The sequence below is a fragment of the Dreissena polymorpha genome, chromosome 4 (genome assembly GCF_020536995.1).
Source record: "Dreissena polymorpha isolate Duluth1 chromosome 4, UMN_Dpol_1.0, whole genome shotgun sequence".
Taxonomy (NCBI): domain Eukaryota; kingdom Metazoa; phylum Mollusca; class Bivalvia; order Myida; family Dreissenidae; genus Dreissena; species Dreissena polymorpha.
The window spans coordinates 80,798,882-80,812,355 of NC_068358.1; the positions used below are offsets into that span (position 1 = coordinate 80,798,882).

The window sequence follows — 13,474 nt, forward strand, 5'->3', positions numbered from 1 at the left end:
TTGGAAGTGAAAATTGTATTTTCAGGTCTAATATTTTTAATAAATGGGTTTTAGTTTTTTACTTGTTTCACATACATAATATGATCAAATAGCAATATATTGCTGCTTGAAATACATGTAGTAATTAACGATAGAACTGTGATGAACTCATGATTATCTCTATGTGACTATAATCAAATGCACTAGACATTCCCATCGGAGTTTTTTTTTTTTCCTTCTTTGTGACCCGCTGAAAATCAGTCTTTTCCCCTCCGATTTTTTGTTCCCCTCAGCTGGTAAATTTTCCCCTAGATTTCATTTTCCCCTCTTTTTTTAAACCTTTAAATATATCAGTTAACCTGATCAAGTGTAGAAAATAGAAAAATATTGCATAATTAAATTTTCTGTTTCCTTGAATTTGTTTTAAAAACAGTAAAATATGCTTAATTGATTATTTAAGACTTTCCTTATTTTCCCCCAAAATCCGGCGTTTCGTGTGATTTTTTCCCCCAAAAATCCGGCGTTTCGCGTGATTTTTTCCCCCTCAAAAAGGCCAGGCCCTTTCCCCAAAATCAGATTAAAACCCGTGCATTAGTTAGATAAGAAGATAGAGAAATGTTAGATACATACAGAATCGAAAGGGGTTTTGGAGTGAATGGGAATAATTAGCTGATATTAATTATGTACCTGATTACACAGGATACTGTCTTACATGGGCATTGGGGTCCCAAGTGGTTAGATAGCATTGTGAATATTTCTATACACGTACAAATTGCCTAGTCGAAATGTCCAATGTCCTTAGCACCTTAATCAACTTATATTGGTGCAAAAAAGTACAATGTGTCTTCTTTTTTGAATGTCATATGGTACCTTTTTGCACCAATTAGGCGAATTATTAGCCTCGCTTTGTGAAAAGGGGTTCAATGCATATGTGTTAAGTGTCGTCCCTGTGCAGACTGACTAGGCAAATCTGGGACGCCACTTATACACATGCATTAAACCCCTTTTTCACAGAGCACGGCTCATTTTATAAAAAAGGTTGATAAATAATCAGACTTCAAACACATAAACTGAAGAGAAAGTCTTGTTTACAAGCTATGTACTCATTGAGAGGGTGACAAAATGCTTACTGAGATATTTTTGAGACCATTTCTTATCCAATCAAATGACCAAACATCACTTTCGCCTTTTTTGAGCTTTGAACATCTCAAAATCTGCTCGTAAATATAACATTGTTGGTTTGTGATGCCAAAGATATAGAGGTTAGGCAAATTAGTTTTATCCTAAAATTTGCTATCCCTCCATTGCAGACTTTCTGTGTGATATCGCCGCGTTTCAAGCGCGAGTATATCTTCCGGTTCTCATCCACGTCATCTTTCTACCTACTGAGACCATGGAATCCTTACCGGAAGTTATGTGTGTACATCGCCTGCAACCAGTACTTCGACTACTTCATCATTCTAACCATCCTGTGCAACTGCATTTTCCTTGCGATGCCGACTGAACCAGCAGCAGATACGGCTGAGTAAGTAGAGCAGTGACCTGTTATGTAAACATTTAGTAAATTACTTATCTATATTTTACTCGTTTAGCCCTTGATTTTTTTAATCTTGACTTTTCGACATTAGGCCAATTTTGTGAAAGTGGTTTGAGAGATTTATTTCAAAATTAAATTATTTTTTTCCTGAAATTAAAATGAACCCAAAGATTAAGAAAAAATGATATGGGCTTAATATCTCTAAGGCTCTTAATTGGGATATGCATGCTTGCAAAATGCCAGTAAAAAAACAGCTTTGAAAGTGAAGATTTTGTCTGCTTGTAAACAACATAATACATATAAATTATCAAGTGCTTTACTAAAACAATCTTCACAAATCTCTGTAATGCATCAGATCTATAAAAGCTCGCATGAAAATGAATTGAACATTAATTATTTTTGCCCCAAAGAATAAGTTGAAATAACCACCTGATTTTCAAACTTTGCTACGTTTATAACTATATTCACGTATTGGATTCCTTGTTTAGGTGAAACTTATAATGGTACTTTTACATAAATATTTTGTTCTGGTATTTTATACCTTTTTTCAGTATATAAGGCAAAATGAAAAATTGAATTTAGTCAGCACATAAAATTAAAATAATCTTGTCACACTGTCTAAAAGATAGGAATTAAACAATCTGAAACTTCTTTTCCCAAATGTTAGCAATTGGTATTTTATTGAAAGTAATTGCATTTTGTCAATAAAACCTATCATTCAAATATCAAACAGATAGTGAATGAATGACCGTAGTTATTTGTAAATTTTCTATTGAACAAGTGTGATTAAATCAGGTAGACGTTTTCAAATGATCTCAAATTACATGACTTCAAATCACACACAGTGCAAGGTTAAAATGAAGTGACGGCTGAAAAGACAGAGGAGAAGTAGAAACATTTACACTTTCTTTTCATTCTTAACAGTTAGAATGGAAGGCATTTAAAGACAGTCAAGTTTCTGTCATTTGTCATTTTTAGTAACTTATGCCATGTTTAAGAAACTTTGTATTAAACATCAGTTTTCATAAATGTTTGAGTGTAGCCTTTAAAACTTGAATCTGGTAAGAAAGGACTTTAATTAAATTTAACTTTCTAAGGGACTACAAATGCGTCAAAATATATTATCTAAGTGGTAAAGGGTTAGGTCACTTCATCTCTTGAATCGCTGCTCTATAGAGGCAAGGATGTCATGGGGGTAATCTGAAGCTTTAACCTCTTTGACTTCTGTATGACCACATTGTAATGTCATGCTTGTGTAATGCAAAATGATGCTGTAAAAGATACACAAATAGCATTGTGTTAACATGCTCTTCTATTTTCTCATTTGTTTGATAGTGTTTTGGCAATATGATGCATATTAATATGACAAACCTTAACAACTGTAAGCATGAAACCAGCCTTGCATACCACTCTAGCACAAGGTTGTTAAACATAACATACACAAGTGCATAAAAGTTGCATGAATGAGAGAAAACTTGCTGGTTTTTACATCCCAGGCATATGTTTCTGGGAAAAGAAAATTCCATTGCTGTTTTCATTAATTCTATAATAATACTGCTACCAATTCAGACTTAAACCAGATGGTGTTGTTAGATACCCACAAGTGGGGATGCCAGAAATGCAGTGTTGTGACAGTTTTTGACTGGTTAGGAGAGTGATATTGTAAATGGTTACAGAAACGCCTGTTCATGCCTGGATGTGGAGGTTGCGCTACAGAAAATCCCTTTTTTTATTTTCATCTTTATCAACATGAACAAGATGATGTTTAGGGGTTTTCCTATCTGAAAGCCAATTATAACTTTTTACAGACAAAACTTTCACGAGGGATGTGTCAAAATTCTGTGATTATTTTGCTCTTAGTCTCTATTATTTTTTCAACTTAAAAATGCAATGCTTATCCTGGAGAGTAAGTTGGCAGATTTAAAACAATATGATTTTTTTTCCTGAAAAACACACACACAAAACAACCCTAATTAAGACTGATTTCTCGCAATTTAAAACTTAAGGTGTTAATATTAAAAAGTTGTTCGAATACTATCAAAATAGCAAACAGTATAGATCCTAATGAGACGCCACGTTATGTGGCATCTCATCTGGATCCAAACTGTTTGCAAAGGCCTTCAAAATTCGGTTCCAGCACTGAAAGAGTTAATTTTGATTTGGGCTTGCTCAAGTTCTCAGTTTTATATTTATAAGCAGACTTGTTACATTTTCTTGGTCTCAAGGAATAAACTTTTTTGAATCGCGGACATACTTGGTCAAACTGCTAATTAAATTTTATTCTCTTATTGCTTTAATGTCATCAAGTAGGTTGTTGGAACATGAACCAAGTGAATAATGTTTTAATGTTATTGCCATTTCCAAATGGTTTGACCAATTTAATGACCAAAAGTCACAATCTTTGTCAAAACAGTTCACAGGCCTTGAAGAATCCACTCAACCGCTCTCATATGCGAGTGAAGCTGATGGTCGGGCGAGTAAAGTTTGTTAAATACTCGACCGACCGGGCAAGTGCTGTTTTTCAAGTTGAGAAATATAATCTCAGGTCAGTTCAGAACTCCTGCCACATCGATACAAATTGCGAACAATTTTTCGAACGAACAAAAATAGGTTTAGTACACAAAGAAACTGCACTTTCGTTTTGACAATAAAAAATGACGTCACAGGCACAATAAAAATAATTCTCGAAATTGGCTGCGCTCTTTTCATAGGTGTCAGTGCTCTATAGCTAATCGATTAAAAGTGAAAAAAAAACAGTTAAATATATTGGTCATTCCGTGCAGAATTAAATTTCATTTTAATGAAAATATCAATATATTTTTTTTTATACATAACTGGTTAATTATAATACTTATTATATTTAATTAAAAAATAAACAGAAACAATAATTATCAATAAACAGAATAATTTGTGATCAAAAGCCTTAGCCAAAATTGACCATATTGTTACCATTTGTCAATCAAGCGTGTCATTCAGTAAAAGTTCATCTGAAATATTAAAACTCAGCATAGAAAAGGGTTCTATTTTGAAATATCTGAAAGGTGGTGGAGACAGGGAACAAAAAGAAAGGTCATCAAAACGAGAAGCGGAAAGTACGGAGAAAAGGAAACAGGTGCAGAAAACATAAGGAAAGCAAATATAATCCATCAGATAATGTAGTTAATTTGTTTGCAGTTTAATGTCGCTATGTTACGTAGGTTAAAAAGGTTCTTGTTGATCATAACTATAAAGAGTGGCTCTGGAAAAATTCTTCAAGGCCTGGTACACGATACTTTAAAAAGTCTATGAATCATTCTATCACATGGTACTTCAATCAATAATTGTGTCGTCACATATAAGAATATTTATTTGCAAGTTCCTGACAAAAAATTGTGTAGTGCCTGCAATGAACTTTAAAAGAAAAGTCTATACGACTATGCATGCCTGCATGGTTTGTCTATTGATCACTTGTGTAAGTTATATACTGATTAATGAGGATCGGGTTAAAGTTACTTAAACTGTTATGTTTAAATACTGTGCCAACTTATTCCAAATTAGCATTTAAAAAGATTTTGTATTCAAAAACAAGATTTGGATTTCAAAAAAGTTGCGTCAATTATGGCTCTTTGACCTAAGGCTATTGTACTGCAGGGTTTACACGGTGTTTTAGGTGTTTTATAGATGTTTGTGACCAAAATAGACTGGGCTTGGGTGTTTGACGTAAATTGCCACTGTATTATTGTCCTGTTATTGAATAGAAAAATAAACATTGTGGCTTTTTACATCTAGAACATTAAGTGTTCCGACACTTCATGCAGAATAGTATATTTTGTAAGATAAACAAATCGTTTGCATGATTGCCTTCAGATTCAAGATGGTTATAAGGCTAGATGACATTTTAGAAAGTCATATATTATTGTTTATGTATTATAAAGGATTCTTATTTAAAAGCTATATTTTGTTATTTAAGGACTGTCTTCATTTATCCATGTTTAACAATGCTATTATCCCCACCCAACACCCATGCTAAAAATATGACATTGTTAATCTAACTATCTGCTTGTAGTTTTGTAGTTGAACATGAAAATGCCGATATGCTTTCTATAGTCTTAATGTGATTGATGCAAGAATGCGGTAACAAAAATACAAGGTGTATGGTGGCAGTTTTCGGACACTTGAGGTAGTTATCGTCCACTTTACAAGTTTAAAAAAATAAAATAAATTGTACTGAAATTGAAGGTTTCTTTTATTCTTTTCTTTCACAAAATTTGTTCTGAACAAAATCACAAAGCAATTCAAAAAAACATTGAACGATTGAGTTACAAGCATCTTTCGCAGTGGAATTATTATTATACCAGATTTATATAGCGCCCTTTTCATGCAAGAGTGCATGTTCAAAGGCCCTTTACATAAGAACATTTGACGTATCACAGATACAAATACATTTTGCAACACTGTTTCAAAAGAAATCGATCAAAACTACTCAATTATACTATAAAACTACTCTATTATACTATAAGTACTACGTAAAAACATGCACAGTAACCATAGATTAGAAAGATCAACAAGACACTATAAAACTACCCTATGTGTGTAGCTATAAGACAATTAATGAAACAATAAAATCTAAAACTTAAACAATAAGTACTACGTAAAACAACAAAAAATAATTATGCTTCCATTAAAAGGGTTAATTCAAGTTCATGATGATTGAGATTTTATATAATGAATTGAATAAACCAATGCTTATATTGCATAAGATTGGGGGGAGAGGTGAGTTTTCAGTGCCTTTTTGAATGAATTCAGTGTTGAAGAACCTCAAATGTTTGATGGAAGTGAGTTCCAGAGTTTGGGAGCAGCGTACATGAAACTTCGCTCTCCGTATGATACGAATTTAATCTTCGTTGGAATCACTAATGAAGTCGCTTCGTTCTTTGATCTTAAGTTTCGCCTTGGTTCGTAGACTTCAAGTAGGTTTTTCAGATAAACAGGCGATTGTCCATTTAAGGCTTTGAATGCATTGGTAAGTATTTTGAAGTGGATTCTTTTTTCTACTGGGAGCCAGTGTAATTCTTTTAGGATCGGTGTTATATGACTATAGCGGGATGTTCTTGTGATAACACGCGCCGCAGTGTTTTGAACATTTTGTAGTTTCTTGATAGCTGATGTTTGTGTTCCATACAGCAGTGCATTGCAATAGTCTAGCTGAGACGTGACAAGTGAATTGACCAATGATTTTGTGGCATTTGGTGTAAGATATTGCCTGATGTGACCTATTTGCCTAATCTGACCGAAACATGATCTACTTATAGCATTAATATGGTGTTCCATGTTCATTCTTGAATGGGTAGTTGCAAACTTGCTCTGCGGGTATCTCTAAGATCATTGCGTCCCCTGTGCAGTTAATATGCCATTTGGATCCACAGGAACTACAGCAAATCCACTCACCGGCAGATCCCTCGTCAGATCAACAACCCGGGCATGCATTTGGTTCATTGATGTCCAAGCTTCATGGGGGTTCTTTCGGGTAATTCAGTGTGCCGCCTTTTAATTGCATTTATTCAATCTCTACCTGGGGTATTGTTTGGAAAGGGGTTTCAATCAAGGATTGTTTTCCCCTCAAGGCAAAGTTCATTGCTTGTTACTTGATAACCGATGGATGCCATCCCTGTACAGTACTCAACCAATGCATTTTCTTCAGCTTCTGTCAGGACGGTGAAAGGGTCAAGTCTTGCTCTATGCTCTGGTGTTCAACCTGTGAGTTTGTCCATTAGAGTGGATTTAGGGATCCTGAAATATTTCTGCTGCCTTCCGCTTCGACACAGCACCACTATTTGCCATAGATATAGCAAGTTTTTAATTGGCATCTGAATAATTTTTGTCGCTTTTTTGATACTTGTAGTTGCTTTGTCATGATTCTGAAAAATAAAAGAGGCAATTTATACTTGGGGAATACTTACTTCAGTATGGGCGATATTTCTCGCAATTGACAATTCTAAGTGGCAATTTTCTACCATCCAACCAGACAACGGTGATTTTGTTTGTGTTAACGATTAACAGTCATTATATTAAGGATACAAACTATCATTTCTCACTATTTCAGCACTTAATAGCATTAAACAGATGCTTATGACTAAAATGATTTGGTACCTACCTTATAGATGTTGATAAGATGCTCACATTAAAATACGATATGATTTTCATCAATCGAAAACAAAAAGCGCTGAATGGAACTGGTAGAAGTCGTTCTTAGAAAATATGTTATATGTATGATGTCATCATAAATGACGTTATTTTTAGCAAATACATAATAGAAATAACAATAATTTTAATGTGTCCGATAAATACCACAGGACCATATTACCCGACCTTACTCTAAATATATTTTTTTAGATCTCAATATTTTGTTCATCTCCCATCTATATAAGTTCAACCTTAGTAAATATAACTCTGGACACACTTGTATCCTCAATTTTGAAGCATTTTTTAACAAAACAACAGCATCACTAATTTCCCAGTTTTAGTCAAAACGCAGTGAATTTAACCAATCCAAAGGGACCCAGCCCCATTCCCAAAACGGGAAAAAAAAACACTGGTAAAATGATGTCTTTTTTCCATGACGTTAATTGTATATGTTGTTGTTTACTTTTTTCAGAATATGTTCTCCTTGCAATTTTCTCTTAATTATTAAAAAATTATTAAAGAACAATTTAAGGCATGATAGATTAACTATGAAAATAGAGTGTCTCAGGACAGGGGTTATAAATGACCCACATCACTAGAAAATGGATTTTATGTTATATGTTTCCAGCTAAGGTCCCGACCAGCCTGGCCTGTGCTTCCACACAGTCTGGTCAGGAGCTACCATGTCTGCTTATGAGACCACAAAACCATAAGTCATGTTCTGAGAAAACAGGGCTTAATGCATGTGCGTAAAGTGTCATCCCATATTAGCCTGTGCAGTCCACACAGGCTAATCAGGGACGACACTTTTCACCTAAACTTGATTTTCAGTAAGGAAGGACTTCCTCAAAACTATAATACCATAAAAGTGGAAAGTGTTGTCCCTGATTAGCCTGTGCAGACGGCACAGGCTAATCTGGGATGACACTTTTCGCACATGCATTAAGCCCTGTTTTCTCAGAACAAGACACACATTATGACTTGATAGCAGACAGGGTAGCACCTGAATAAACTGTGCTTATGAGCAAAGCTGGTGGCATAACAGCTACTACAGGCTGGTCTTGAGCTACGCTGGTTACATATAGCCTTATATGGCTTAAGACCCATTTTTGTATGATGCAGATCAGATTCTATTGTTTGATTGCAATTTAACTGTATTGATATGGTTCTCCTATGTTTTAGGTATGTATTTCTGGGCATCTACACCCTGGAGATGTTACTGAAACTGTCAGCGCGAGGGTTGATCATTAACTCGTATACATACCTACGAGACGCATGGAACTGGCTGGACTTTGTCGTAATATTATCGGCGTAAGTTTATAAGCTTTTGTTCACCAAATGCAAACAAACAAGAGTTGGCAAGAATCTGATATGTCTCAGTCCTTGACCATGAATCAAAAGTGTTTAAGCTGTTCACTGTTTTCTTGCTACTTTCTTATTAGTAATTACAAAATTCAGACGAAATTGCTCCTGTTTGTGATGTCTTGGACACAGAAAAATCATAGAGCTGATTGTGAGAGTTGAGTGTAACATTATTGAACCTCATTTACAATAGAGCAAGTAACTGGGATAACAGGGCTTAATGTATGTGAGTGGAGGAATAGTCCCTTTCTAGCATGGGAATAGTCCCTGACTAGCCTGGGAATAGTCCCTGACTAGCCTGGGAATAGTCCCTGACTAGCCTGGGAATAGTCCCTGACTAGCCTGGGAATAGTCCCTGACTAGCCTGGGAATAGTCCCTGACTAGCCTGGGAATAGTCCCTGACTAGCCTGGGAATAGATTCTGACTAGCCTGGGAATAGTCCCTGACTAGCCTGTTCAATTTGCTAACCTGGGACCAATACTTTAGGCACAGGCAGTAAGCCCAGTGTACCCAGAGACATTCTCAATGTTATAATTCAGATACAAGAATGTAACACTTCATTTCTGACATTGCCATCCCTTAAATGTCATTAACAGTTAAAAAGAAATTTAGTTTTAAAATTCTGCAGCTTATTTGGTTTCACCCCCCCCCCCCCCCCCCTTAAAGTAGTATGATGTTGTTTGTGCTGCAATGTTGCTTATTTTTATTTGCAACATTTCAAAGGTAATTATATTCTTAGTATTAGCTATGCAATGTGGCTGCAGTAAAAGCAGTATTTGTAGGACTTTTCAATTTTGAATCAACTAGAACTTGAATATGAATCTAATAGAAATGGTATTATAATTGTATTCAATAATTTCATTTAATGGTTTCAAAGAGTTATTGATGTCTTGATCACTATTATTTATATATGATCAATATTTTTTATTACAAGATAATTGCTTTAAACAACTAAAATAATTATAGCGTTTTCTTTGAGTAGTCAAGTGGTAGAAAAATTTGCATGTTATATATAAGTAGGCTGTTAAGGTAATCAATTTTGCTTTCCGTCTATTCCAATCAACATTATTGGATTTCAGCTCCAGTACCCATTTAAGAAATGAGCCCTATTTACTTGTTTGCTGTTGAAACTTGGTCTGGATTCTGTATATTTCTATTGAATAAATATTGAACCATATTTCTTTCATAACATGTTGTTCAATATAGTAGAACTCAGTGCTTGTTACTAAATTGTTGTTTAAACATAACTTTTTAACTAAAATAACTCATTATTAGCTTTGATCTGGTCTATTCCTTACATTGTTTAAGAGAGATTTTTATCAGTGAACATTCAAATCAAACCTAGTCTCTTTCTACTGTAGATCATTTCATAAGTAACCAAGAATGACTGGGACATTACAACTAATGACTCTGACTGATATACATGTATTAAGTTTAAGTATGTTAGATATTGAATACCTATATTTTATGGGACAAGTTTTTAACTTCGTAAGCTTGTTCGGGGAATAGTAAAATTGTCCAGAATATGGACAAAAAAAAGCTTTTTTCCAAACCATCATCAAAAAACAATAATATGCATATAAAATAACCAACTTTGTATGTTTTACACATTGGCAACTAGCCCCTTCAATATTTCAAGATTGAAATATAAAGATGTTTTTGAGTTATATTAAGGTAATCTGTTATTATTTGAATTCAGTTGTATGTCAAGCAATTAAGCAAGCAAGCTAATTCTTTCTGTTACAGGTATGTCACAACTATAATTGAGAACTCTGGGACCACGTCTAATGTTGCCAACCTCCAGGGAATCCGAACATTCAGAGTCTTCCGGGTCCTTCGAACCATCTCCATAGTTCCAGGTAGGTTGACATTGAACCATCTCCATAGTTTCAGGTAGGTGTATCTTGAACCATCTCCATAGTTCCAGGTAGGTGGATCTTGAACCATCTCCATAGTTTCAGTTAGGTTGACCTTGAACCACCTGTAAAGTTCCAGGTAGGTTTACCTTGAACCATCTCCATAGTTTCAGGTAGGTTGACCTTGGTCATCTCTATAGCTCCAGGTAGGTTGGCCTTGACCATCTCTATAGTTTTAAGTAGGTAGTCTGACATTGGAACCCAACTCCATAGTTCAAGGTAGGTTGACCTTGAACAATCTCTATAGTTCCAGGTAGGCTGACATTTTAACTATCCCTATAGTTCCAGGTATATTTTCCTTGAACCATCTAAAACGTTCCAGGCAGTTTGAAAATGATCCATCTCCATAGTTACAGGTAGGTTGACATTGAACCATCTCCATAGTTACAGGTAGGTTGACCTTGAACCATATCCATAGTCCCAGGTCTGTTGCCCTTTTAACAATCTCCATAGTTTCAGATAGGTTGACCTTTTAACAATCTTGATAGTTTCAGGTAGGTTGACCTTTTAACCATATCCATTATCCCAGGTAGGAGATGACCTTTTCACCATCTCCATAGTGTAGGAAGGTTGACCTTTTAACCATCTCCATAGTGTAGGTTAGTTGACCTTTTAACCATCTCTGTAGTTCCAGGTAGGTTGAAATTTTAACTATACCCATAATTTTAAGTAGTTTTACCTTGAACCATCTCCCTAGTCCTAGGTAGGTTGACCTTGAACCATCTCCATAGTTCCAGTTTAAGATAGGTTGAACTTGACCCATCTCCATAGTTCCAGTTAAAGTTAGGTTGACCTTAAACCATCTTAATAGATCCAGTTTAAGTTAGGTTGACCTTGACCCATCTCCATAGTTCCAGTTTAAGTTAGGTTGACCTTGACCCATCTCCATAGTTCCAGTTCAAGTTAGGTTGACCTTGACCCATCTCCATAGTTCCAGTTTAAGTTAGGTTGACCTTGACCCATCTCCATAGTTCCAGTTTAAGTTAGGTTGACCTTGACCCATCTCCATAGTTCCAGTTTAAGATAAGTTGACCTTGAACCATCTACATAGTTGCAGGTAGATTGACATCAAATTATCCCAATTGTCCCAGGTGTAATCTTGAAACATCTCCATAGTTTCAGGTAAATTGACCTCAAACCATCACCATAATTCTAGCTAGGTTAACTTTGAACCATCTCCATAGTTCTATGAAGGTTGACCTTAAACCATTAAAATAGTTTCAGGTAAAATAACCTTTAGACCAATCTTTATTGTTATAGGTAGATTAATTCTGCACCATCTTGGTGGTTTTGAATTGGTTGACCTTTGAACCATCTCCATAGTTCCGGGTAAATTGTTCTTTGAACCATCTTTATAGTTCAAGGTAGGTAGACCTTAGAACCCGTATTCATAGTTTTAGGTAAGTTGACTTTTGAAACATCTCTATATAATCAGTTATGCTGACCTTTAAACCTTCTGCATAGTTCCAGGTAGGACTGGTGGGTTTATCTTAGAAACAAATGCATCGTTTAGTCAGGTTGACTCTTGGCATAATGCATATGCGTAAAGTGTCATCCCGGATTAGTCCGCCTAAATTGGATTTTTGCTAAGAAGAGACTTCATTTAAACGAAAAATGTCACTAAAGTAGAAAGTGTCGTCACTGATTAGCCTGTGCGGACTGCACAGGCTAATCTGGGACGATACTTTACGCACATGCATTATGCCCAGTTTTCTCAGAACGCTACTCATTAATCTCCATAAGTCCAGGTAGGCTTACTCTTAAACCATCTCTATCATTAATTGCTGATCTCTATAATTCCATTTAGGTCTACCTTTGAACCACCTCCATTGTCAAAGTTGGACAATGTCAAACTGTCTCCTTTATTTCAAGTTGGCTGCCACTTTAACTGTCTTCATAACAATTTTTTATAGGGTTTTGAAAAGACAGACATTTGCCATGGTGTTCAATGATAAAAGAATGAATGAAAGATGGGTGATGTTAACATAACTGTAGGCTACCCTTCGGTTTATATACCTGGCAGCCAATAATGGATGTAACAGTTTGTATAAAATTAAACTGTGATTTTAAATGAGTTCTATGAACCTGTACAAATATACTTGCAATAACAATATATTCAAACAAAATAAAAATAAAATGATTACTGTTGTATAAGATATCACAGCTACCTATTTATAAAATCATAAAATGATAAATAGGGTTTAAAAAACAAACTTAAGTATTGCGTAGAATACTTTTATGTGGTGTCTCTTTGTGTCCTTTTTGCCCAAAGTTTATGGCATAACTTCACAATAGTTTTGCTTGCTTATAAATACCTATTATAGTATTATTAATCTGTTTGCATTGATTGGATCATAGTTCCCTGGTTGTTATGTCTGTAAGCCTTAGTAAACACGCTGTACAAGCATTATATCACAGTGTCAATCGCCTAGTTGTAGGCATAGTGTGTTTCAATTAATTTTCTAATACAAACAGTATGATCCTTTGACAATGTTGAAAAAGTAAATAAAATGGTTG

The 13,474-nt window shown here is 35.0% G+C and overlaps 2 protein-coding genes across 2 annotated transcripts in view; one reads left to right on the plus strand and one right to left on the minus strand.

Annotated features, from left to right (window-relative positions):
* The window catches only part of LOC127879302 (molybdopterin synthase catalytic subunit-like), a 237,775-nt gene that overhangs the window by 43,937 nt on the left and 180,364 nt on the right, over window positions 1-13,474 (minus strand). The window lies entirely within an intron of this gene.
* Window positions 1-13,474, plus strand: part of LOC127879286 (sodium channel protein 1 brain-like) — a 118,166-nt gene that overhangs the window by 27,630 nt on the left and 77,062 nt on the right. Inside the window, exons 4-6 of the mRNA XM_052426049.1 lie at window positions 1,290-1,504; window positions 8,861-8,989; window positions 10,788-10,900. Coding sequence (XP_052282009.1) covers window positions 1,290-1,504; window positions 8,861-8,989; window positions 10,788-10,900 — 457 coding nt within the window. The remainder of the gene's footprint in view (window positions 1-1,289; window positions 1,505-8,860; window positions 8,990-10,787; window positions 10,901-13,474) is intronic.